The sequence below is a fragment of the Idiotropiscis lumnitzeri genome, chromosome 1 (genome assembly GCF_059441095.1).
Source record: "Idiotropiscis lumnitzeri isolate Australia: NSW breed Sydney's pygmy pipehorse chromosome 1, RoL_Ilum_1.0, whole genome shotgun sequence".
In the NCBI taxonomy this organism is placed as follows: domain Eukaryota; kingdom Metazoa; phylum Chordata; class Actinopteri; order Syngnathiformes; family Syngnathidae; genus Idiotropiscis; species Idiotropiscis lumnitzeri.
In genome coordinates, this window is record NC_142391.1 from 1,224,756 (window position 1) to 1,252,643 (window position 27,888).

At 41.6% G+C, this 27,888-nt stretch overlaps 1 protein-coding gene across 1 annotated transcript; it reads left to right on the plus strand.

Moving 5' to 3' along the window:
* The first annotated feature begins 741 nt into the window (after positions 1 to 741).
* Positions 742 to 27,824, plus strand: LOC148342569 (uncharacterized). The gene is made up of 7 exons (XM_088309436.1): positions 742 to 976; positions 7,699 to 7,748; positions 8,917 to 9,027; positions 9,878 to 9,982; positions 10,065 to 10,218; positions 10,340 to 10,500; positions 10,584 to 27,824. The coding sequence occupies exons 1-7, from the start codon at positions 919 to 921 to the stop codon at positions 27,024 to 27,026; spliced, it is 17,082 nt and encodes a 5,693-aa protein (XP_088165562.1). The 5' UTR covers positions 742 to 918; the 3' UTR covers positions 27,027 to 27,824.
* The last annotated feature ends 64 nt before the right edge of the window (positions 27,825 to 27,888 follow it).

Here is a 27,888-nt window from a genome sequence, read left to right on the forward strand (position 1 = left end):
CATGGCCACTTTGGCTCAAGTTGCCTCCACAAAAGGCAGGAGTGGGGCCTTGGGGGGGGCGGGGCTTGAAAAAGTGCACAGACACGGCGGCAAATCCACTTATGGCCTCTTAATAGTCTACACACACACTCACAGACAAACACACATGCACAGATGCACATGCAGCACATACAGACAAACAAACACACAGACAGCTACACAAATGCACACCCACACACAATTACACGCAGGCACGCACAAAAAGAGACATGCACGTGTAAAAAGACACACACAAATATACAGAAATCCATCCGCACATATACACAAACACAAGTAGACACAGACCTACACAAACGCATAAACACAAATGCAGACACACCAACACACACGCTCACACGGATACACAAGCACACGTTTAAGCCGAAATAAACACGCACACACACATTAATGCACAGACAAAAAAAAGCACACACGCATCCACCCAGGCAGGAACAGACACACACACGGTACACCCAAACATCACGCGCACACACTCCATCAGTGCCGGAGCCAGAAGCTGAACGTCCTTGTCCGATGAGAGCGATCAATGAGCAAGGAGGAGGGAGGATGAGGAGGGTTAAGAAGGAGGAAGAAGGGATGTGCGGGGAGGGGGGGGGGGGCAACGGTGATGGCGGATGATGATGAGGACGAGGGGTGGGGGGCAGCTCCTCCCATAAGCAAGTTACCGAGCCGCACTGGAGGTCTGTGATGTTGACAGGGCGAGCCAGTCTTCAGACGGCAGCGAGCGCGCTCACTCAGCCCTCGTCGGATCCGGGACCAGCCGAGGAGGCGAGAAAACCCTCGCGCCGCGCCGCCATCCCGCCACACGTCCCGCATTTTACGGCTTAGGACCTCGCCTTCTCTGCGGACGTCTCGCCCAGCTGCTCCGCCGCCGCCATCATGTGCGACTGTTTCCACCTGGCCTTCCCTAACTGGCATGGCGCGCCCGCCGGCACAGGTGAACATCTTTGCCGTTGTTTAATCTGGTTTGGGCCGAGGCCGGAACACGGGGTAGTGATCGGCATGTCTGTCTCACAGTTCTGAGGTTCAGGGTTCCAATGGTGCCCTCTTGGGTACTCATAAATATTCGACAAGATCTGGGCTACCGCATCATTTTGTTTGCGGTTTTCCGAAGCAAAGCAAAGCGTGCTTACATTATATATCTCCTTCGCTGCATTTTTTTGTTTTCATTTTAGCAGAGAGGGAAAACTGTTTTTTTTTGCTCTCCTGTCTAAAAGCATTTTCTTTTTTCACCAAATCCCTGAAAGTTCAATTGAACAACCGTGTTTATATTTGATCGTCACTAGTTGACATGAGCTCAATAAGTTGTAAAAAATATACGAAATCAACGAAATGGAGCGGCAAATGTGCATACGTAATGACACGGTTGTAAGATTTCCAATCGTAACGGCAATCCAAATGGCCAAATCGTCGTGACCTGTTTGTCAAGTATGCGTCTGCGATAGGCTGGCGACCAGTCCAAGGTGCACCGGGCCTCTTGCTCTTGCTAAGGTATCCGATCGGGTGTTCAACTCAAGGCTTCGGATCAAGACCCGGTCCACCGTATTCTCTTTTGCGGTCCACTAAAGCAAATGAAACGAGTCTACTTTGCGTTTCATGCCGAGCGCACTTTTCATTTTGGCAGAAAATCTGTACGTCAATTGTCATTTTGTTGGTTTCATAAGCGTTTCTTTTTTTCATTAACATCAATTCGTTCATAGTTCTACGACACTAAAATATTAGCTTGCCACTATTTTCCATGACAACTGATTTCAAATTCACTTTGACGTTATAAACAAAATAACACGGGTCAACCGCGTATATGTCTTAAAAGCAGGGAATTACACAATGACGTGCGCAGCAAAAATGAGTTGGACACGTTTCGGCTGGGCAATCTCGAAAAATGGATGCATGTTTGGCCTGAGCAACATGCTGACTCAGCAGCAGCGTGTGCGACGTGTGTGTGAGGCGCTAGTGCCAACCTGCAGTGAAGCGTTGGGTGTGTCGCCTGCAGAGATGTCATCATCTCTTCCGGCGAGCTTGCCATCCTTCTGCTGCCGCTGCTGCTGCTGCACAGAAGCGCTTTTCTCGGGCAGTCTCAGGACACTCAAAACCGCAGCTGCACCAGACCAGATGAGAAAAACCCCCAAAACAAAACAAAGAAAGATGATGTGTTTAAAGCCGCTCACTACTTGTAACCTCGCAGAACTTGAGCAAACACACGTCAAATGGGGTGAAATTGGCATTCTTTGCAGTTCCTCTCACAGCCGGCTGACTTGCCTCGAGGCAGTCTGATGCAGTCGGTTTAAATGGGGGGAATTCTTGCAGACTTTATGCTCCAAAGACATGACGGTGACACCTCACGCCGGTGCCCCGATAGTCAGATGGAAAGACAGTGAGTGGCATGGGGACGCCAAAGTGTGCCAAACAAATCATGCGAACGGCTCGCTTTGGCAAGCCTTGACAGGACGGTTTGACAGAACTACCTTGACTTACAAGTACTCCAACATATGAGTTATTTTTTGCTCTGTGTTTTGAGCCAAATTCTGAGGTACACATGGAAAGAATTCCATCCCACAGCAGGACGGTCCACCTTCGTTAAAATTCCTGGGTGTGATTCAAATTAGAGGCAGCACGATGGACAAGTGGTTATCATATCTGCTTCACAGTTTTCAGGTTTGTGGTTTGAATTGTGTGTGCCCGTGCTCACGTAGGTTTTTGCTGTGCACTCATATTAGCTTCTCTGAACACTCTAAATGATCTAAACGTGGAAATGGTGGTCAGTGGTCTATATATGACATGTGGATTGGACGCCGCCTCTTGTCCATAGTTACCATAGTCGTTAAATAGGCGCTAGTTTGTTGTCAGAAGATTAAAGCTTGATAACAAAGCTGTTCAGTATCAAGTTAGCTGAAGTCTGAGTATCATGTTTCTTGAGTGTCACGTTTGGAATGGGCTATAACACCACCAGTCATTCCTGGTTGCGATTTGAATTCGATTCAATTTGAAGCAGAGCGCCGTGTTTTTTGGTATATCTCATCATGTCAGGTGTTTGATGGATTGTGTCGTTTTGGACTGTAGGAATGTCTGTTCCTATAGTAGTTAAGTAGTCAGTTTGTTTTCCACAGATTCAAAGTTCAAATGAAAGTTTAGGTCGATGTGTTTCAGTCCCGAGCGATTTGAAGCTGGAGCATCACGTTTCAGTATGTGCTGCAATACACCTCTCAGGTTCTGTAATATCCCCATTGTGGGACTAATAAAGGACATCTTTATCTTTATCTTTAATATCTGCGAGTTGATGAAAAGATGTGCGTTTTTTTTGGGGGGGGGAGGATGCAAAAGTGACGAATGGAAAATGAATAACAGTGAAAATAAAAACAAATATAAAACGATATAATTGAAAAAAATACAATGAAATATAAATACCCTGTAATTTAATTGTATTCACATTGATTTTGCTATTTATTTTTAAATTTCTAAATCATTTATTTAAAATGTTTGCATGTAATTTGACTTTTATTTCGTGTTATACATTTTTTGTTGTTGTTCTTTTCAATATAGCTTTTTAATTTTTCTCTTGTATTTTTTTATCAACTTTTATTTATTTTTTATTTTTATATATATGTGTGTGTATATATATGTATGTATGTATATATATATATATATACATACATATATATACATATACATACACATATATATACACATACATATTCATACACACACACACACATATATATATTTATATATATATATATATATATTTTTTTTTTTTTTTTTTTGAATATATTTTACAACTGTTATTATTTTCATTTGTATTTATTTTGGTCCTCAATACTCAAGGTCACAAAATGGATTTGTGCTGGAAAGAGGAGGCTCCAATGTTCCGTTCTGCGGTGAAGCACAAGTCCCGTTGGCCATTGACGGAAAATGGTTGCAGCATTTTTGGCTGTTACTCAGTAGAAAGTGGACGTATGTCAAGGCTAGAAAATCCCAATACGTGTCAACACCTCCTGAGAGATGAATATGTCCCAATTTTGTCTTCAACATTCATGTTACAGTTGAGGAGAAATTGAAGAAACCTCTTTGAACGTTACTAAGGCGGGGAGAAAAAGATTTGACTTTTTTTTTTTTTGATTCACAAGTCACGCCGAAACAAAGTTTTAGGGATTCCAGATGAAACAAAAGGTAAACTAACAGAAATTCTGAAAAAGTCCCAGAAACAAATATGTATGACTGCATTATACTGTTTGTTTTAAAAAGTGAATTCATCGCTGTTGTTGCTGTGAGGTCAAATTGCGTGGACGGTTGTTTACATGATCACTTTGTGGTAGTAAGCGCAGTTTAAGATATGAAATTTGAAGATGATGTTGAAGAATGAATTCAATTTCTCGTTCCAGCGCATGAGAATATCGAAAATTGAGAGCACGAGGTTGAAATGTAATTATGTTTCTCGTCTGAAATCCTATTATAATGTGCTCGGCTGCGGTGAAAGGAGCTTGTGTCCCAGCACAAGCAAGCATCTTGTGTGCCTTTTGATGACTTTGGTGGGATTAGCGCAAGGCAATCAGGCAGGAAACAATCTCCTAACCGCTTTAGCTTTTGTTTTTGCAAGACATTATGATTGGAATCAAACGTGAACGTCCGGGTGTCACGGCATTGCACTCGTAAAAGAAACAAATAAGATGAGGCAAAGTGCTCAGAGGGAAGGAGAGCCACACCCAGGTCGAGAGCTGCAGTGTCAACCTGCAGCGAATCATCCGCAGCGTCCCCTGCGACTGACAAAATGCTGCTTCACTCCGTCTCAACTGCGAAGCCAAACGAGTGTATTCATCAACGACAGGGGACATATGAGCAAAACGGGACATCCAATTAGGTGGGTGCCTGCCCAGCCAACTTGTGTCAAACCAGCCAACCAAGTAAATTTTTTTTTCATATTTCTGAAAATGTGCCTGGAAGTGACACGCCTATTTTATCATTATTAATTTTTTTTTTTTACCAATTATGGCACCAATGTTGCTAATTTACATAATAATATAATCACCCCCTCATCAAGGTTTCCCACCCAAGACTTAGCAGTTAAGCTGGGCAAACATTGTCCATTTTCAAGTGACGCCACAGAAGCACTACCATCCCGAAGGTAAAAGGAGCTGCAGTGTGAGCACAAATTAGCATTTGCTAACAGTGTTAGTGTCTGTTAAGTGGCACATACAATACGTGACTGTTCATTGATGTTGTCGATGTGGGGATATCGCAGGGTATTTGTGTAGTCATGAGTCCGCTACATGCGCTGCATTTACAAATTCGCCAGACGAACAGAATTGCATTTAGCAAGTCATTTGATGCTGATGAAGTGCTGCCTCCATCAGGGAAAATACATTCTGATTTGATCTTTATGGATTGCCTGACAAATAGGTATCCACGCCGCCCCCCTGGCTTCGTGGTACAATTGGCCAAGCATTGTACGGTGTGATCCTTAGCTCATTTGCATGGAGCAGGAACACCCTCTCAAAACATCCCACCAATCCATTTTCTGTAGGGCATATTCTCTCTAGAGCAGGGGTGGGCAAACCTTTTGATTGGCGGGCCACAATCGGTTCTAAAATTTGACAAAGGGGTCGGACCGGGACAAATGGATGGAGTGTTTTGGTCACCTCACCTCATAGGAGAAAAAACCCCATTTAATTTTAAATGAAAGTGAACAAAAGCATGACAACAATGTACATATCTTTGAAAAAACGCAGTATTTAGAAAATAAAACATTAACAAGGTTTATTCATTTCATTGTTGTCAAGTTCGGCGGGCCAGATTAAAATGTTTAACGGGCCGCATGTGGTCCCCGGGCCGTACTTTGCCCACGCCTGCTCTGGAGTGAGGCAAAACTAAAAGGTAAAAAGTGCACCTTAATTCATGATATTCAACCAAAGCACGTGATTAAGACAGCTGAGGAATTTTGAAAATTGTGAAAAATACAAAGAGAAAATGTCTCCGTTAAGCTCAGTGCAGTGAGCGCACGACAAATATTTGAGAAAGGAGTTCCTCTCACGTGCACGGCCTGTTGCTGGACATGAAACACATCCCGCAAAGCTCATCGCACACAGCGATTGAAAGAAAAAGCACTTCATCAGCGTCGTGCACTTGACATGAGCTACGATGATTGTAGCCCTGCCACTGGTGGACGCCCTCACGCCGCTACCTTTATTCCCTCTAATCCACTTCAAGACAACATCCTGGAACGGGAGTCTGTGCAGGATGAAGACAGGAGGGATGCTTTTGAACTCATAACTATTCACAAGGGCAGATCAGAAATGCAACCATAGAGCCATCAAAGTGTGAAAACGGAACGACTTCCGACGTACAGTATTATACATATCAGGTGTTTAAAAGCACCTCGAGTCATTTTCAGGACTTGAACAAAAAACATCAGCAGGTAGGTGAACTGCTTGAGCAAATATCTCGGTTATTCAGATGTTTTATGCGATTATATTGTGAATGTTGGCAATGTTCCATTTTCGTCCTCCGAACGAGGGCCAGTGTTTTTGTTTGTTTCTTCTTATCATCAAGTGGAATGTAATTTGATGTTTTTTTGTTTGTTTTTTTTCCTCTCCCCAAGCTAACATAACTCCATCGCTTAACGCTAATGCACTTAAAGAAGCAGTCGGAGCTCACATGACAAACGTAAGCACAGTGAGTGAGGACTCTGTAAGTTTGTAAACATGAAGTCAAGTACGTTTGATCAATACCCTTAACTCAAATTCATATCAGCTGAATGCAATTTTAACAACCTGGTTTCATGAAAATCACATGAGTATATTTTGTGTTAACAAATTAATGAAAGCATGACAAATACTGTACTCATTAAGCGTAGTTGTATTATTATGACTGAGTTTTTTTTTTTTAACCATTTTAACCGTTCATTCATTTTCCAAACAGCTTATCCTCACTATTTTTCAGAAAATTCAAAAAATGACGTTTGATATTCTTTTATGCTTTGTCCTCTCAAACCCATTAGATGTCAGATGATGCAAGTGAGCAGACTCAGAAATTTACAGCTGTGACAGTGACCGTGTGTACTAAAAATCCATCCATTATCTGAGACGCTTCTCCTCACGAGGGTCGCGGGCATGCTGGAGCCTATTTTTGCTTTCAGGAAGTAGGTGGGGTCAAAAAAAACATCTCGTCCGCTGTGGCCCGTGCCAAAAATGGCCGTCCGTCAGGTCCCTGGGACGAAAGACCCATCTCTGAGTATCAAACGTGGTCGTCACTCTATTGATGTCAAAAACATGTTGCAAATGGAAAAATGGATAGGTACACTACTGAAATGTTATTCAAAGTTGAACACTGATAATGAAACCACACTACCAAGTCATGTAGTTGAACTAGTAATGCTGCTACATTTCACTCCGCCATCATCTCAAACATTGCTCAAATGTTCACTCAAATGACCCGCATGAGGACCACATGCATTTGGAGTCATATTTTCCCTTTTTGGAAATGCGTCTCATGTATGGATCAATAAAGAGGATCACTTAACAGAACATGGAGGAGATGGTCCCCAGGGGGCACTGTTACCAGGAAGAACTCTACAAAGTCTCAACACAGCAGACTTCAGGCTCAGATGAGACACAACAATTAAGGCAATACAAATGTTGAAGTAGTACGTTGTGCTTCCGCCCGTAGGAGCCGGACGCAGACTCAGAGCGCCGGACCTCGGCTCAGAGGACCACTCGGTGAGTCGAAACACACATTTGAGCTTTATACAAGAATAGGAACTACTGGTTGGATTTTAGATTTTTAAATATGTATATCTCTAGGACCAATGCTACAAAAATGTATATTTGTAAAAAAATGTTTTTGTTGTTTTGTTTTTTTTTCCTTTGGACAAGAACTAAAAACATGTACCAGACTTCCCAATCGTGACAAAGAAGTATTGCAGAGGTGGCAAAAGTACCCAAAAGTAGCTACCACGGACTTTGAAATGTGCTTAAGTGAAACATTGTTACTAATATATAAAAAAGTGCTTTGATAAATGGCAAAATGTGGGAAAAAATGCACACAAAATCATTTCCTTCTTTGTTAACATATGTTTAACGTAACATAGCTCACGGTGACCTGTGTTACCTTATACCAGTGCTTCTCAATTCTTTTCTGTTACGCCCCCCCCTAGCAAGAAGAAAAAAATGTGCGCCCCCACCCTACCACGGATTCTCCACCGCAACGATAAATAATAGCATTTTCGTTGCAAAACAAACCTGAACTGTAGAGTTAATACTCGCAGCGCACAATAGGCAATGAGAGCGCCACTGCCAACGACTGGAGTGGATGTGCAATTACACTTTATTGTAGTACGGCAGAAAAAAAAACATGTTCCCCAGGGTCACAAGTGCCCCCCTCAGCTTCGCCCCATGCCCGCCCCACTATTTGAGAAGCACTGCCTTATACCGATAATTCTTCAATGCCAGCCACTGGTGGTGTCAAAGCCACAAATCATTCTTGGAACTGACAAAATCAAACAATTCCCCGTAATAAGGCCATGGATGGGGAATTTGTATTTCATACTTTTTAAGTCCCAAAATTTCAGTCAATCAAAATCTCAACAGCAGTTGAGTTTCTCCGTGGAGGTTGATAAAGTAATCAGCCTTTGACATCGTAAGGAGTCGAGAGTAGAAATACTTTTTCGGATGGAGTGGGTGAAAGGATACCTGAAAAATGTAGTCAGGTACAGAATAAGGTATTTGTATTTTGCGACTTCCCACCACTGAAGAAATATCACAGTTGTTGTTGGTTCAACAAAGTGTCGTTATGACACCTTTTACTGTGTTCTGACAACGCGGAACTGACAGAAACAAAAACCAGTTCTAGAATGACAGCACGGCCTACATACTGCGTCGTCTACAGGCATGTGACGAGCCATCTCATTTCACCGAAGGCGTGAGACCACGCCCTCAGGGATCGTCCCCAGTCGAAGAACACCCAGAGACGGAGAAATATAGCGACAGTGACAAGGAGGTAATGCGAAGTACAGCACACATGACTGGAAAGTGGCCAACAAACACTCACATAAATTACTGACGGGGGCCATTTTCTCTCCAGCTCAGGAACTCATTTGAGTCAACTGTATTTCTTTTGGTGTACTCAATACCACCGAGACCACAATTTAATTTGGGTCCAAACATGTTCCGTTTCATTTCCTTCTCATTGTAAAATCACCTTTTTGAAGGTTTCACCTAAACATTTGAAAATGAAGGCCCAAAGCGTCACACAGCAGCATGAAATTTGGTAGGCATGTCTATCAAGAGTCGAGACACAAAAACATCTCAAACTCTGAACCAATGCCAAGATGATAAGTCTTCCATTTGGTTTGAAGTGGCCATTTTTTATTTTTTTCCAGCCATTTCCAGGTGTCTTTAAAAAACACGCTTCCATCCATCCATCTATTATCTGAACAGCTTCTCCTCATGAGGGTCACGTGCGTGTTGGCGCCCATCCCAGCTGTCATTGGGCAGTAGGCGGGGTATATCCTGAACTGGTTGCCAGCCAATCGCAGGAAAAAAAAAAAACACTCTGACCCGAAATATTTTTTCCGATTGCTCCAAAATGTCACCGATGTATAATTGACAGATGGATAAAACTACATGTCACTTTCTTTCTTTTTTTTTTTTGCCATCAAGACAAAACTAGATCAAAACGACCACAAACTAAAGAGATTGCAGTAAATGGTGCCCATCTATTGTCATAAATATACTTGCAACTGTCGTCTGGCGCCACCACCTACATTTTCATACACAGTATAATGCAACCAAGAGAACAAATGATGTGATGCATGTGTTCACTGACAGCTTTGTTGATTTTATTGCAGGAGGATGACCCACACCACAAGCGAGGCAGGGGAAAGAAGGGTAAAAAGACTGGCTTTGGCTGTGGGTTTGACCGCCGCTCGACTCCAAAGATGAGCAAACTGAAGGTGAATAATAATTTATCAGGATTGTTAACTCGCACCAGTTGCTCCAAAAAACCTATCTACCAAATGGTGATGTTTCTGGCAGGAGGCGTACAGTCCTGAATCAGGGATGATCGTGAAAACAGCCAAAGATGGTGGTGCAGAAGGTCTCGTCTATGGTGGAGGGGGTAAAGAAGGCATCTTCATCAAAGAAGTGGTACCAGAGTCACCTGCCTCTAAAAGTCTACAGCTGAAAGAAGGTATGCTTCCAGTTGACAGAAGAAATAACTATGCTTCTCCCAAAGGATGGCAACTATAATTCTAAGATCAGATGTTTTATCAATATGATTCTAAAATGTTTCACTCCTTCTTTAAATGCAGGCGATCAGCTTCTGAGCGCCACCGTGTATTTTGACAATGTGTCATATCAGGATGCCATTCAGATCCTGGAGCACGCTCAGGCTTACAAAGTGAAGCTCTGCCTAAAACGCAAACCTGACATCACAGAGACAGAGACCCTCGCTGAGTCTGACATTATCCCTGTAACTATTTCAAGTTACATCTTCAGATTATTGACGGTGTCTTCTTTTTCTGAGGCAAAACTAACATTCCTGTTCCCAACCAGGAGGATGAAACCTTCACTCCAGAGATGCGAGAACATGGGAAATCCAAGAGACGCGGTGATGCACGGATTTCTTGGCCCAAGTTTCCCTCCTTAGGGAGAGGAAAGAAGTCCCGTTTTGCAAGGTCTCACAGTTCCTCGGAGGCTGATGAGCAGAGGAAGTTGGAGCTGAGTCCGACCACAAGTGACACTGAGTCCCCAATAAAGACTCAAGATGCCCTCAAAGGCAAGAAACGCCATAAGATGAAGCTGCCATCTCTGACAAAGAGAGGCCGTATTAGCTCCTCTGAGGATCAGGACACTGATGCACCGACAACATGCACACAAGAAGCTGCAGAATTGCTCTCACCCGAAGACCTTCAAAGCCCCATGGAAAGAAGGCCTGAAGTGCACAGGACAGAGGAAATGACTCTGGTAGAAGGTTCAGACTCAAGAGTGACAAAACCCCGAGCTATTCAACACAAGGTGGAGCTCATTGCTATAGACAGTGCTTTGAAAACAACTGATCTAGCAGTGGCTCTGGCGGGTAAAGAAAGCCCCACGGGACCACTGTCTCCCGATGGTAAGAAAAAGAAGAAAGAAAGGTCTGAATTAAAAATGAAAATGATAGGGAAAGACAAATCAAACAAGAAAGAGGCAAAAGCAAAATCACCCAAAAGGCTAAAAACACTGGGTGCAAGTTTAGAAATAGCAGATCAAGGCATTGTCAAAGGGGATCAGCCCGAGCATACGACTCAAAGTGAACAAACATCCCCACTCAAAAGCAAAGGCAAAAACAAAAAAATAACCTTGCTCCCCAAGCGCGAAGACATTGAAATTCCTGGTATGGAGGACATGTCAGGACGAACAAAAGTCAAAGGACCCCTCGATGAACTCCCAGAAACAGTGCAACTCTCGATTGATGTGGACAGCGTGAAAGAGGCTGTTTCAAAATTGCCTGGCTATAAATTACCCAAGGTGGACATTTGTGGAGTTCTGATTCCTGAAGAAATCACTGTAATAGATGCCAATGCTCAAAGAATATCAGTAAAAACACCCACTAAAGTCGCTGACGGCAAAACGAAACAGGAGGCACCCATCAGTAAGGCAGAGGACACTTCCACTCCAGAATTATACAAGACTTCATTCAAGCTACCCAAGATCAAACCTGGTGACGTAACTTTAGAAGAAGTTTTAACTGTGATCCAGATGGACCAAAAAACCACAGAGTCAATACAAGAGGATGAAGCGGCACTCAAATCACAAGAATCTGGTAAGAAATCAAAGACGACAAAGATAGTTTTGCCAAGCATCGGGTTTTCGAAGGCAGACTTTAGAATCCCTGACGTTGGAATGTATTTACCAAAGCCAAATATTTCTGGGACAAAGGATGACGATGTGAAAGGTGAAAGAACTATATTCCTACAAGAAGATGTACATGAAGGAGGCATCACATCAGATAGTAAAAAGCATGAAGCTGAAACATCAGCTGTGACAAGTACTGGTGAACTTGAATACACTGATTCAGCTGAATCTCCTGTCGAGAAGGAACTTAATGGAAAAGGAAACTCATTCCAATTTATGAAATTTGAAGTATCATTGCCAAAGTTAAGAGGTCCAGAAATTGACTTAAGCTTATCAAAGACTGATGGAAAAGTCAAATCACCTGATGCACAATTAGGCGCTTACAAGAATATTACGGATGAGAAGGTGGCAGTTGACATTACGGGGTCGCCCGTAAATCAGGAAGCAAAAGGACATAAGTTTAAAATGCCACAGTTTGATTTCACGATACCAGAAATCACTGGACCACAACTAAATGTAAACTTTTTCAAAAAAGAGGTGGATGTGAAAAACCCAGAACCTGAATCTGAATCAGAAGTCAAAGAAGCCTCAGATGTGGATTTAAGTCCAGGAAAAGCACAGGCCTCATCACAGAAAGATAAAACACCAGAACTTCTTCTGACTGGAGTTGAACTTGATGGAGACAAAGGCAAATTTCAAATGCCAAATTTGAAAGTAAAAGGACCTGATATTGATTTTGCTTTATCTAAGGATGGAGGAAATATGACTGTGCCAGAGGCCAAGGCTGATGCCAATATTGACATTCCCAGACCGGACCATGTGGTTAACATTTCCGCACCTAGCGTGTATATTGAAGGATCTGTAGTAGACATAAAAACTACAGATGCTGAGCAGGATGGAAAAGGAGGCAAGTTTAAAATGCCACATCTAGGTTTCTCCATGCCAAAGGTAAAAGGACACAAAACAGACTCAGGCTTGTCAAAAAAAGGTGTGGGGGTGACAGCACCAGAGGCTATTGGTGATGTCCAAATGCCAGAAACTTCCAAAATGTACACGAGTGAGGCCAAAGCCGAAGTCAAACTTCCAAAGTTGGGAGTAAAAATGCCAAAAGTAAAAGGGCTTGACATTGAGTTCAACTTAACAAAGAAAGATTTGGATGTCAATCTCCAGGACACTGAACAAAAAATTGGACAAACTCCTAAAATGGATGTAAATATTGGACAAACAGATGATTTAAAGAAAGAGATTGACAGTAAATTCAAAAACCTACCGGCAAGCGTTCATATCAAATGTCCAGATGTTCCCCAAGTTGATTGTGGAAATGTGAATACTGGAATTGCAAAGAAAAACATGAAAGATCATGAGTTAGACACTGAACCACTATATGCTGAAATTGAACACAAAGGAGGCAAGTTCGAAATGCCCAAATTGAAAGGACAAGAAATTGATTTAAGTAAAGCGACAAAAGACATGACTCAAGCAGAGGCCAAAGCTGAAGTCATCCCTAGTGAGGAACAAAAAGACCGTTCGGTTGAAGATCTGAAAACGCAAAAGATTAATATTGCGGCAAAGGATGCAACCTCACCAACAAAATTTTGGAAGCCAACATTCAAACTACCAAAATTCGGGATTGTTTCTCCAAGTCTCTCTGTAGGGGTACTCGATGGAGACAAAGATGTAAAAACTGATGGATTTGATGATAAAATTTCTGAGGAGGTTTTAGCAGTTAGCATTGAACCCTCGAGCATTGACACAGATCGCCCATCAATAGAGATGACAATGACTCAAGCTGAACATGAGGGGAAAGGAAGCAAGTTTAAGTTACCCAACCTTGGTTTCTCTGTGCCAGAGGTCAAGGGACCAAGTATTGATTTTAGAATTTCAAAAACCGCTTCAGAAGAGATATCACCAAAATACAAAGGCGAAGTCCACCTTCCTGAAGTTGAACCAAAAGAAACCTCTGAAACAAGGCAAATTAAATCCCCTGAAATTGATATTGAAACAAATAATCTTGAAGGGCTGCCATCAAAATTTAAACTACCTACGTTGAAATTTCCCAAATTCTCATTAACAACGCAACATAGCAAAGAGTCTGAAGTTGAGATTGCTCATCCGAATGTTGACATTTCTATTCCAGAGGGAATTTTGGAGGTCATTCCACTTAAAGTTGAGTTTCAACCAGGAGAAGTTGATGTAAAAATGGACGAGCAGGACCGCAAGTTTACCATCGGCATACCAAAAGTAACAGGCCCTGACATTGGCATAAGTTTATCAAAGAAAGAGGGAGGGATCAGACTCCCTAAAGCTGAAGTTGAACTTGCAGATGTTGAGATGAAACTAACAACAGCCAAAGTGGAAATAGACGTTCCATATATTGAAGCTCAAACAAGCAATCTTGAAGGATCACCATCAAAATTCAAAATACCAACTGTGAAATTTCCCAAATTCTCATTAACCAAGCAAAGCAGCAAGGGGTCTGTACTTGAGATTGGTCTCCCAGATGTCGATGTTTCTATGCCAGAGGGGAACACTGAAATAACTTCACCAAAAGTAGAGTTTCAAACACCAGAAGTTGATATCCACATAGATGACCAGGCGAGCAAGTTTAAAATGCCAAAGTTTGGCATCGCCATGCCTAAAATAAAAGGCCCAAACATTGACATAAGCTTATCAAAGAAAGATGGCGAGATCAGACTCCCAGAAGCTGAGGTTCAACTAACAGATATTGACACGAAACTACGAGGAGTAGAAGTGGAAATAGAAGGTCCAAAGGTTGAAGCTCAACCAAGTGGTGTTGAGGGATCTCCTTCAAAATTCAAACTACCAGCAGTGAAATTTCCCAAATTCTCATTAACCAAGCAAAGTAGCAAAGAATCTGAAGTTGAAATTGGTCTCCCAGATGTTGATGCTTCAATTCCAGAAGGGAAAATGGAAATCATCTCACCTAAAGCGGAATTTCAACCACCAGAAGTTGATGTAAACATTGATGGCCAGGAGAGCAAGTTTAAAATGCCAAAGTTTGGCATCTCTATGCCAAAAAGGAGAGGACCCGACATTGATATAAGCTTATCAAAGAAAGATGGCGAGATCAAACTCCCAGAAGCTGAAGTTGAACTCCCGGCGGTTGACGTTAAACTACAATCAGTTCAAGTGGATATTGACGTTCCTAAAATTGAAGCACAACCAGGTAGTGTTGAAGGATCGCCATCAAAATTCAAACTGCCAACGTTCAAAGTACCCAAATTAGGGGTCGCCTTACCACAGGTCAATGTTGACGTGACTGATATGGACACAGACATCAAGGTAGATGGAGCAAGTGTCAAATCACCGGAGTTAAAGGTTGAGGCTGAAATCCCTGACCCTGCTCTGGATGTTGATCTCAAAGTGAAGAAGTCAAGATTCTCATTTCCCAAATTTTCATTAACGAAGCAAAGTAGCAAAGAATCTGATGTTGATATTGGGCTCCCAGACGTTGATGTTTCTATTCCAGAGGGGAACATTGAAATAACTTCACCCAAAGTAGAGTTTCAACCACCAGACATTGATGTAAATATAGATGGTCAGGAGAGCATGTTCAAAATGCCAAAGTTTGGTATCTCCATGCCAAAAATGAAAGGACACAACATTGATATGAGCTTATCAAAGAAAGATGGAGAGATCAAACTGCCAGAAGCTAAAGTTGAACTCACAGATGTTGAAATGAAGCTCCCATCAGCTAAAATAGAAATAGAGGGTCCCGAGATTGACGTTCAACCAGGTAGTGTCGAGGGATCGCCATCAAAATTCAAACTACCAGCAATAAAATTTCCCAAATTCTCATTTTCAAAGCAAAGTAGCAAAGAGTACGAAAGTGAGATTGGTCTTCCACATGTGGATGTTTCTATTCCAGAGGGGAACATTGAAATAACTTCACCCAAAGTAGAGTTTCAACCGCCTGAAGTTGATGTAAATATAGATGCCCAGGAGAGCAAATTTAAAATGCCAAAGTTTGGCATCTCCATGCCAAAAATGAAAGGACCCAACATTGATATGAGCGTATCAAAGAAAGATGGAGAGATCAAACTGCCAGAAGCTGAAGTTGAACTCCCGGATATTCACGTTAAACTACCGTCAGTTCAAGTGGATATTGATGCTCCTAAAATTGAAGCACAACCAGGTAGTGTTGAAGGATCGCCATCAAAATTCAAACTGCCAACGTTCAAAGTACCCAAATTAGGGGTCGCCTTACCACAGGTCAATGTTGACGTGACTGATATGGACACAGACATTAAGGTAGATGGAGCAAGTGTCAAATCACCGGAGTTAAAGATTGAGGCTGAAATCCCTGACCCTGCTCTGGATGTTGATGTCAAAGTGAAGAAGTCTAGATTCTCATTTCCCAAATTCTCATTAACGAAGCAAAGTAGCAAAGAATCTGAAGTTGATATTGGGCTCCCAGATGTTGATGCGTCTATTCCAGAGGGGAACATTGAAATAACTTCACCCAAAGTAGAGTTTCAACCGCCTGAAGTTGATGTAAATATAGATGCCCAGGAGAGCAAGTTTAAAATGCCAAAGTTTGGCATATCCATGCCAAAAATGACGGGGCCAGACATGGATATAACCTTATCAAACAACGATGTAGCTACCAAACTCCCAGAAGCTGAAGTTGAGTTCAGAGATGTTGAAATGAAACTACCATCAGCTAAAGCAGAAATAGAAGGTTCCAAGACCGAAGCTCAACCAGGCAGTCTTGAGGGGTCGCCGTTGAAATTCAAACTACCGACGGTGAAATTACCAAAATTAGGAATGGCTCTACCCCAAGTCAATGTGGAATTGAACAAACATGTCAAGGGGGATGAACTGGATGTAAAATCACCTGAATTAAAAGTTGAAGTCAAACTTCCAGAACCTGCAACAGATCTTGATGTCAAAGTGAAAAAGTCCAGATTCTCATTTCCCAAATTCTCATTAACCAAGCAAAGTAGCAAAGAGTCTGAAGAAGATATTGGTGTGCCAGCTGTTGATGTTCAGATTCCTGAAGGAAATCTGGAGGTTATTCTACCCCAAGTGGAATTTCAACCACCAGAAGTTGATGCGAATCTAGACATACAAGCGAACAAGTTTAAAATGCCCAAATTTGGCATCGCCATGCCCAAAGTAAAGGGGCCTGAAATTGATATAAGCTTATCAAAGAAAGATGAAGAGATCAGACTCCCTGAAGCTGGAGTTCATCTCACAGATTTTGATATAAAACAACCATCAGCTAAAGTAGAAATACAAGCTCCTAAGATTGAACTTCAACCAAGTCATTTTGAAGGATCTCCATCAAAATTTAAATTACCAACAATCTCGTTTCCAAAATTCTCATTATCCAGGCAAAGTAGCAAGGAGTCTGAAGTTGAGATTGGTCTTCCAGATGTTGATGTTTCTATTCAAGAGGGAAATTTGGAAATCACTTCACCAAAACTGGAGATTAAACCACAAGAAGTTGACGTGAATATAAATAGCGAGGAGAAGAAATTTAAATTGCCAAAGTTTGGAATATCCATCCCAAATGTAAATGGGCCTGACATTGACGGAAGTTTGGCAATGAAAGATGGAGATACCATACTCCCAAAAGCTGAGGTTCTGCTCACTGAAGGTGAAATTAAACCATCAAAGCCAAAAGTGGATATAGAAGGTCCAAAGAGTGAAGTTCAACCAGGTAGTATTGAGGGATCGCCTTCAAAATTCAAACTGCCAACATTCAAATTACCAAAATTAGGGGTGGCATTACCACAAGTGAGTGTGGAAGTGGACAAAGACACCAAGGTGGACGGAGCAGATGTAAAATCAGAAGAAATTATAATAGAAGCTGATGCTGATGTCAAAGTGAAAAGGTCTAAATTTTCACTCCCTAAATTCTCATTAACCAAACAAAGTAGCAAAGAATCTGAAGCTGAATTTGATTACCCTGAAGCTGATGTTTCTGTTCCAGAAGGAAAACTGGAAATCACATCACCTAAAGTGGTATTTCAACCGCCAGAAGTTGATGTAAACATAGGTGGCCAGGACAGCAAGTTTAAAATGCCAAAGTTTGGCATCTCCATGCCAAAAATTAAAGGACCCGACATTGATATAAGCTTATCAAAGAAAGATGGAGAGATCAAACTCCCAGAAGCTGAAGTTGAACTCCCGGATGTTGACGTTAATGTTGATGTTAAATTACCATCAGCTAAAGTGGAAACAGAAGGCCCTAGGATTGAAGTGCAACCAGGTAGTGTTGAAGGATCACCATCAAAATTTAAACTCCCAACGTTCAAATTACCCAAATTAGGGGTCGCTTTACCACAGGTCAATGTTGACGTGACTGATATGGACACAGACATCAAGGTAGATGGAGCAAGTGTCAAATCACCAGAGTACAAGATTGAGGCTGAAATTCCTGACCCTGCTCTGGATGTTGATGTCAAAGTGAAGAAGTCTAGATTCTCATTTCCCAAATTCTCATTAACGAAGCAAAGTAGCAAAGAATCTGAAGTTGATATTGGGCTCCCAGATGTTGATGCGTCTATTCCAGAGGGGAACATTGAAATAACTTCACCCAAAGTAGAGTTTCAACCGCCTGAAGTTGATGTAAATATAGATGCCCAGGAGAGCAAGTTTAAAATGCCAAAGTTTGGCATCTCCATGCCAAAAATGAAAGGACCCAACATTGATATGAGCGTATCAAAGAAAGATGGAGAGATCAAACTGCCAGAAGCTGAAATTGAACTCCCGGATGTTGACGTTAAACTACCATCAGTTCAAGTGGATATTGACGTTCCTAAAATTGAAGCACAACCAGGTAGTGTTGAAGGATCGCCATCAAAATTCAAACTGCCAACATTCAAAGTACCCAAATTAGGGGTCGCCTTACCACAGGTCAATGTTGACGTGACTGATATGGACACAGACATCAAGGTAGATGGAGCAAGTGTCAAATCACCGGAGTTAAAGTTTGAGGCTGAAATCCCTGACCCTGCTCTGGATGTTGATGTCAAAGTGAAGAAGTCTAGATTCTCATTTCCCAAATTCTCATTAACGAAGCAAAGTAGCAAAGAATTTGAAGTTGATATTGGGCTCCCAGATGTTGATGCGTCTATTCCAGAGGGGAACATTGAAATAACTTCACCCAAAGTAGAGTTTCAACCGCCTGAAGTTGATGTAAATATAGATGCCCAGGAGAGCAAGTTTAAAATGCCAAAGTTTGGCATCTCCATGCCAAAAATGAAAGGACCCAACATTGATATGAGCGTATCAAAGAAAGATGGAGAGATCAAACTGCCAGAAGCTGAAATTGAACTCCCGGATGTTGATGTTAAACTACCATCAGTTCAAGTGGATATTGACGTTCCTAAAATTGAAGCACAACCAGGTAGTGTTGAAGGATCGCCATCAAAATTCAAACTGCCAACGTTCAAAGTACCCAAATTAGGGGTCGCTTTACCACAGGTCAATGTTGACGTGACTGATATGGACACAGACATCAAGGTAGATGGAGCAAGTGTCAAATCACCAGAGTTAAAGTTTGAGGCTGAAATCCCTGACCCTGCTCTGGATGTTGATCTCAAAGTGAAGAAGTCAAGATTCTCATTTCCCAAATTCTCATTAACGAAGCAAAGTAGCAAAGAATCTGAAGTTGAAATTGGTCTCCCAGATGTTGATGCTTCAATTCCAGAAGGGAAAATGGAAATCATCTCACCTAAAGCGGAATTTCAACCACCAGAAGTTGATGTAAACATTGATGGCCAGGAGAGCAAGTTTAAAATGCCAAAGTTTGGCATGTCCATGCCAAAAATGAAAGGACCAGACATTGATATAAGCTTATCAAAGAAAGATGGAGAGATCAAACTCCCAGAAGCTGAAGTTGAACTCCCGGATGTCGACGTTAATGTTGATGTTAAACTACCATCAGTTCAAGTGGATATTGACGCTCTTAAAATTGAAGCACAACCAGGTCGTGTTGAAGGATCACCATCAAAATTTAAACTCCCAACGTTCAAATTACCCAAATTAGGGGTCGCCTTACCACAGGTCAATGTTGACGTGACTGATATGGACACAGACATCAAGGCAGATGGAGCAAGTGTCAAATCACCAGAGTTCAAGATTGAGGCTGAAATTCCTGACCCTGTTCTTGATGTTGATGTCAAAGTGAAGAAGTCTAGATTCTCATTTCCCAAATTCTCATTAACGAAGCAAAGTAGCAAAGAATCTGAAGTTGATATTGGGCTCCCAGATGTTGATGCGTCTATTCCAGAGGGGAACATTGAAATAACTTCACCCAAAGTAGAGTTTCAACCGCCTGAAGTTGATGTAAATATAGATGCCCAGGAGAGCAAGTTTAAAATGCCAAAGTTTGGTATCTCCATGCCAAAAATGAAAGGACACAACATTGATATGAGCTTATCAAAGAAAGATGGAGAGATCAAACTGCCAGAAGCTGAAATTGAACTCCCGGATGTTGACGTTAAACTACCATCAGTTCAAGTGGATATTGACGCTCCTAAAATTGAAGCACAACCAGGTAGTGTTGAAGGATCGCCATCAAAATTCAAACTGCCAACATTCAAATTACCCAAATTAGGGGTCGCTTTACCACAGGTCAATGTTGACGTGACTGATATGGACACAGACATCAAGGTAGATGGAGCAAGTGTCAAATCACCGGAGTTAAAGGTTGAGGCTGAAATCCCTGACCCTGCTCTTGATGTTGATGTCAAAGTGAAGAAGTCTAGATTCTCATTTCCCAAATTTTCATTAACGAAGCAAAGTAGCAAAGAATCTGATGTTGATATTGGGCTCCCAGATGTTGATGCGTCTATTCCAGAGGGGAACATTGAAATAACTTCACCCAAAGTAGAGTTTCAACCACCAGACATTGATGTAAATATAGATGGTCAGGAGAGCATGTTCAAAATGCCAAAGTTTGGCATCTCTATACCAAAAATGAAAGGACCAGACATTGATATAAGCTTATCAAAGAAAGATGGAGAGATCATACTTCCAGAAGCTAAAGTTGAACTCACAGATGTTGAAATGAAGCTCCCATCAGCTAAAATAGAAATAGAGGGTCCCGAGATTGACGTTCAACCAGGTAGTGTCGAGGGATCGCCATCAAAATTCAAACTACCAGCAATAAAATTTCCCAAATTCTCATTTTCAAAGCAAAGTAGCAAAGAGTACGAAAGTGAGATTGGTCTTCCACATGTGGATGTTTCTATTCCAGAGGGGAACATTGAAATAACTTCACCCAAAGTAGAGTTTCAACCGCCTGAAGTTGATGTAAATATAGATGCCCAGGAGAGCAAGTTTAAAATGCCAAAGTTTGGCATCTCCATGCCAAAAATGAAAGGACCCAACATTGATATGAGCGTATCAAAGAAAGATGGAGAGATCAAACTGCCAGAAGCTGAAGTTGAACTCCCGGATGTTGACGTTAAACTACCGTCAGTTCAAGTGGATATTGATGCTCCTAAAATTGAAGCACAACCAGGTAGTGTTGAAGGATCACCATCAAAATTTAAACTCCCAACGTTCAAATTACCCAAATTAGGGGTCGCTTTACCACAGGTCAATGTTGACGTGACTGATATGGACACAGACATCAAGGTAGATGGAGCAAGTGTCAAATCACCAGAGTACAAGATTGAGGCTGAAATTCCTGACCCTGCTATTGATGTTGATGTCAAAGTGAAGAAGTCTAGATTCTCATTTCCCAAATTCTCATTAACTAAGCAGAGTAGCAAAGAATCTGATGTTGATATTGGTCTCCCAGATGTTGATGCGTCTATTCCAGAGGGGAACATTGAAATAACTTCACCCAAAGTAGAGTTTCAACCGCCAGACCTTGATGTAAATATAGATGGCCAGGAGGGCAAGTTTAAAATGCCAAACTTTGGCATCTCCATGCCAAAAATGAAAGGACCCGACATTGATATAAGCTTATCAAAGAAAGATGGAGAGATCAAACTCCCAGAAGCTGAAGTTGAACTCCCGAATGATGAAATGAATTTCCCATCAGCTAAAATAGAAATGGAGGGTCCGGAGATTGACGTTCAACCAGGTAGTGTCGAGGGATCTCCATCAAAATTCAAACTACCAACAATAAAATTTCCCAAATTCTCATTTTCAAAGCAAAGTAACCAAGAGTCTCGCGGTGAGATTGGGCTCCCAGATGTTGATGTGTCTATTCCAGAGGGGAACATTGAAATAACTTCAGCCAAAGTAGAGTTTCAACCGCCTGAAGTTGATGTAAATATAGATGCCCAGGAGAGCAAATTTAAAATGCCAAAGTTTGGCATCTCCATGCCAAAAATGAAAGGACCCGACATTGATATGAGCGTATCAAAGAAAGATGGCGAGATCAAACTCCCAGAAGCTGAAGTTGAACTCCCGGCTCTTGATGTTAAACTACCATCAGTTCATGTGGATATTGACGCTCCTAAAATTGAAGCACAACCAGGTAGTGTTGAAGGATCGCCATCAAAATTCAAACTGCCAACATTCAAATTACCCAAATTAGGAGTCGCCTTACCACAGGTCAATGTTGACGTGACTGATATGGACACAGACATCAAGGTAGATGGAGCAAGTGTCAAATCACCAGAGTTAAAGGTTGAGGCTGAAATCCCTGACCCTGCTCTGGATGTTGATCTCAAAGTGAAGAAGTCAAGATTCTCATTTCCCAAATTTTCATTAACGAAGCAAAGTAGCAAAGAATCTGATGTTGATATTGGGCTCCCAGACATTGATGTTTCTATTCCAGAGGGGAACATTGAAATAACTTCACCCAAAGTAGAGTTTCAACCACCAGACATTGATGTAAATATAGATGGTCAGGAGAGCATGTTCAAAATGCCAAAGTTTGGCATCTCTATACCAAAAATGAAAGGACCAGACATTGATATAAGCTTATCAAAGAAAGATGGAGAGATCATACTTCCAGAAGCTAAAGTTGAACTCACAGATGTTGAAATGAAGCTCCCATCAGCTAAAATAGAAATAGAGGGTCCCGAGATTGACGTTCAACCAGGTAGTGTCGAGGGATCGCCATCAAAATTCAAACTACCAGCAATAAAATTTCCCAAATTCTCATTTTCAAAGCAAAGTAGCAAAGAGTTCGAAAGTGAGATTGGTCTTCCAGATGTTGATGTTTCTATTCCAGAGGGGAACATTGAAATAACCTCACCTAAAGTGGTATTTCAACCGCCAGAAGTTGATGTAAACATAGATGGCCAGGAGAGTAAGTTCAAAATGCCAAGGTTTGGCATCTTCATGCCAAAAATGAAAGGACCAGACATTGATATAAGCATATCAAAGAAAGATGGAGAGATCAAACTGCCAGAAGCTGAAGTTGAACTCCCGGATGTCGACGTTAATGTTGATGTTAAATTACCATCAGCTGAAGTGGAAATAGAAGGCCCCAGGATTGAAGTGCAAACAGGTAGTGTTGAAGGATCACCATCAAAATTTAAACTCCCAACGTTCAAATTACCCAAATTAGGGGTCGCTTTACCACAGGTCAATGTTGACGTGACTGATATGGACACAGACATCAAGGTAGATGGAGCAAGTGTCAAATCACCAGAGTTCAAGATTGAGGCTGAAATTCCTGACCCTGCTCTTGATGTTGATGTCAAAGTGAAGAAGTCTAGATTCTCATTTCCCAAATTCTCATTAACGAAGCAAAGTAGCAAAGAATCTGAAGTTGATATTGGGCTCCCAGATGTTGATGCGTCTATTCCAGAGGGGAACATTGAAATAACTTCACACAAAGTAGAGTTTCAACCGCCTGAAGTTGATGTAAATATAGATGCCCAGGAGAGCAAGTTTAAAATGCCAAAGTTTGGCATCTCTATGCCAAAAATGAAAGGACCAGACATTGATATAAGCTTATCAAAGAAAGATGGCGAGATCAAACTCCCAGAAGCTGAAGTTGAACTCCCGGCTCTTGATGTTAAACTACCATCAGTTCATGTGGATATTGACGCTCCTAAAATTGAAGCACAACCAGGTAGTGTTGAAGGATCGCCATCAAAATTCAAACTGCCAACATTCAAATTACCCAAATTAGGAGTCGCCTTACCACAGGTCAATGTTCACGTGACTGATATGGACACAGACATCAAGGTAGATGGAGCAAGTGTCAAATCACCAGAGTTAAAGTTTGAGGCTGAAATCCCTGACCCTGCTCTGGATGTTGATGTCAAAGTGAAGAAGTCTAGATTCTCATTTCCCAAATTCTCATTAACGAAGCAAAGTAGCAAAGAATCTGAAGTTGAGATTGGGCTCCCAGATGTTGATGCGTCTATTCCAGAGGGGAACATTGAAATAACTTCACCCAAAATAGAGTTTCAACCGCCAGAAGTTGATGTAAATATAGATGCCCAGGAGAGCAAGTTTAAAATGCCAAAGTTTGGCATCTCCATGCCAAAAATGAAAGGACCAGACATTGATATGAGCTTATCAAAGAAAGATGGCGAGATCAAACTCCCAGAAGCTGAAGTTATACTCCCGGATGTTGACGTTAAACTACCATCAGTTCAAGTGGATATTGACGCTCCTAAAATTGAAGCACAACCAGGTAGTGTTGAAGGATCGCCATCAAAATTCAAACTGCCAACGTTCAAAGTACCCAAATTAGGGGTCGCCTTACCACAGGTCCATGTTGACGTGACTGATATGGACACAGACATCAAGGTAGATGGAGCAAGTGTCAAATCACCGGAGTTAAAGATTGAGGCTGAAATCCCTGACCCTGCTCTGGATGTTGATGTCAAAGTGAAGAAGTCTCGATTCTCATTTCCCAAATTCTCATTAACTAAGCAGAGTAGCAAAGAATCTGATGTTGATATTGGTCTCCCAGATGTTGATGTTTCTATTCCAGAGGGGAACATTGAAATAACTTCAGCCAAAGTAGAGTTTCAACCGCCAGAAGTTTATGTAAATCTAGATGGCCAGGAGAGCAAGTTTAAAATGCCGAAGTTTGGCATCTCCACGCCAAAAATGAAAGGACCAGACATTGATATGAGCTTATCAAAGAAAGATGGCGAGATCAAATGCCCAGAAGCTGACGTTGAACTCCCGGAAGTCGACGTCAATGTTGATGATAAATTACCATCAGCAAAAGTGGAAATAGAAGGCCCCAGGATTGAAGCGCAACCAGGTAGTGTTGAAGGATCCCCATCAAAATTTAAACTCCCAATGTTCAAATTACCCAAACTAGGGGTGGCCTTACCACAGGTCAGTGTGGAAGTACCTGATATGGACAAAGTGACTAAGGTCCATGGAGCAGATGTAAAATCACCAGAATTAAAGGTTGAAGCCAAACTTCCTGATGCTCCAACAGATGTTGACGTAAAAATGAAAAGGTCTAGATTCTCATTTCCCAAATTCTCATTATCCAAACAAAGTGGCAATGAATCTGAAGTTCATATTGGTCGAGCTGATGTTGATGTTTCTGTTCCAGAAGGAAATTTAAAAATCACTTCACCTCAGATAGCGTTTCAACAACCAGAAGTCGATGTAAATATAGAAAACCAGGAGAGCAAGCATGAAATGCCAAAGTATGGTATCTCCATGCCAACAATGAAAGGGCCAGACATTGATATAAGCATATCAAAGAAAGATGGTGATAACACACGCCCAGAAGTTGAACTTACTGATGTTGATATAAAAACACCATCATCGGAATTGGAAATCGAAGCTCCTAAAATTGTAGCTCACACAAGTAGTATTGTGGTATCGCCTTCAAAATTCAAACTACCAACTTTCTCATTCCCCAAATTCACACTAACCAAGGATATTAAAGAATCTGAAGCTGCTTTTGGTCTCCGAGATGTTGATATTTCTGTTCCAGAAGAAAACATGGAAATTACTTCCCCTCGGGTGGAGATTCAACCACCAGAAGTGGATGTGAATATTGATGCTCAGGAGAGCAAGTTGAAAATGTCGAAGTTTGGAATCTCCTCGCCAAAAGTGAAAGGACCTGACGATGACATAAGCTTGTCAAAGAAAGAAGGAGATATGACACTCCCTGAATCTGAAATTAAAGTTGAGGGCGATGTGAAGCCGAGCAAAGGCACAGGGAATGAAGACGTGAGTCCCGTCTCGCCGAGCAAATTTACACTGCCATCCTTCAAAATGCCAAGACTGGTGTTTTCGCGACAAAAATCAGAGGGACAAAGTGTGTCACCTGACACAGAATATAAAGACAGTCAACTAGAGATGAAATCCGTACTGAATGGAGATGGTAAATCACCACGAGCTACTCCCACATCATTTGGAGTTGCCCTTGAAAATCTTGACATTGAATGTGATGTGGAAAAAATAAAAAGAGGGGAAGAAGACCCAGAAACTTCAAAGGAAGAAATACAAAGGAAGGACAAACAGACTAAGCAACAAGCTACCAAAAGTCCTGAGCGGACGGGATGGTTTAGGTTTCCAACATTCGGGCTCTCCTCACCTTCTGAACCTGCCAAAACACCAACCAAAAATGATGAGAAGGATAAAAAGAGCCCATCAGAAGAACGTGAAGAAGACATGAGCCCTACTTGTTCTGTGCAGTCATCAGACATCTTCGCTGACATCAGCTCAACAGTGACAAGCGAGTATGTCAGTTTGCCCTCATCTTCTCTGACCAAGGTAACGGTCAAATATTCCGATCAGAACTTACCCCCAGATCTTGAAGACATGAACGTTCTAACTTCCACAGCCAGGTCTGAGCTGATCACAATCGATCCTAACTTACCAGAAAAGATCACTATCTTGTCATCTGAGGTCTTATCATCCTCTGAGGAAACTCTGAGACTGGCGTCGGAGAAAATACACGTCTTTACATCTAATGTACAAGCAGGCCCGGAATCACGTCACACAAAACTTCTGCCCGCAGTCGAGTCAACAGGCGAGGCCAGTAAGACATCGTCATCATGGACCGTGGAGAGTTCTCAGAGCAGCAGGAGGACGGTGTCACAGAAACGAATCGTCCACGAAACGTCGCGCGAAAGCACAGAAACCTTTGTGATTACCAAACAAATCACCAAAACGTTTGAACCCACCGAGTACTTCACCAATGACGAGAAGTCTTCGTCCATTCAGCGTCTCAGAGAATCCGTTCACTCAGAGAAAATGAGATTTTTTGACAGTGCTGAGAAGTGAGGTGCTAGCTAAATCAACTTCATTGGCCAAAAATTTGAACTTTTGTCAGTTGGTCGAAGGCAGGAATGAATTAAAACCGGCTGCATGTTTCTGAATGAAAAAGAGACGGACAAATATCCTTGGCAGAGGAAAAAAATGCAATGAAATTGTTAATAAGCTATGTATCTAGGTGTCTAATGACAGGGCTTCCGTAAATATGCTTACATGTGGTTCCGAAAATGTTTACTCGCAGCATTTGTGCTCTAACGTCACAAGGGTGGTAACAATCAGGCTATAGAAAAATGAATGTTTACGATAGTCGTCATAAAAAACTGTGTGTGTACCGGTGTGCGCGTGTGTGTGTTTGTGTGGTGGGGGTGTAGTTGTGTGTGTGTTCGCGTGTGTGTGTGAGACAGAGAGAGAATGTATCCGCTGAGGTATTCTTGTTGATGCAGTAAAGGAAACACTAGCAAAGAAATGTAACCGTTACAATGACAAAAAATGTGTACTACTGTTACTATATTTTTTATTAATATTTTTGCTTTAACATCATTTGCTACAGTACATACATACATACATACACACATATACACACACACATACATACATATATATATTTATATATATATATGTATATATATATATATATATATGTGTGTGTGTGTGTGTGTCAGCATTGTCATATCAGTCATTCAGCCAGTGTGAATATCAATAAAGCTATCTGTGTAAATAGCTTTTAATGACCTCTGGACTATTCCATATGCTTCAACTCCAAATGTTTGCAATATGAACATAAATAAACACATATTATTAGTCAAAGCATGTCTGAAGAGTTCATGTCTTACCACACATTGATTACGGGAGGTCAGAGTTCTGTGTGATT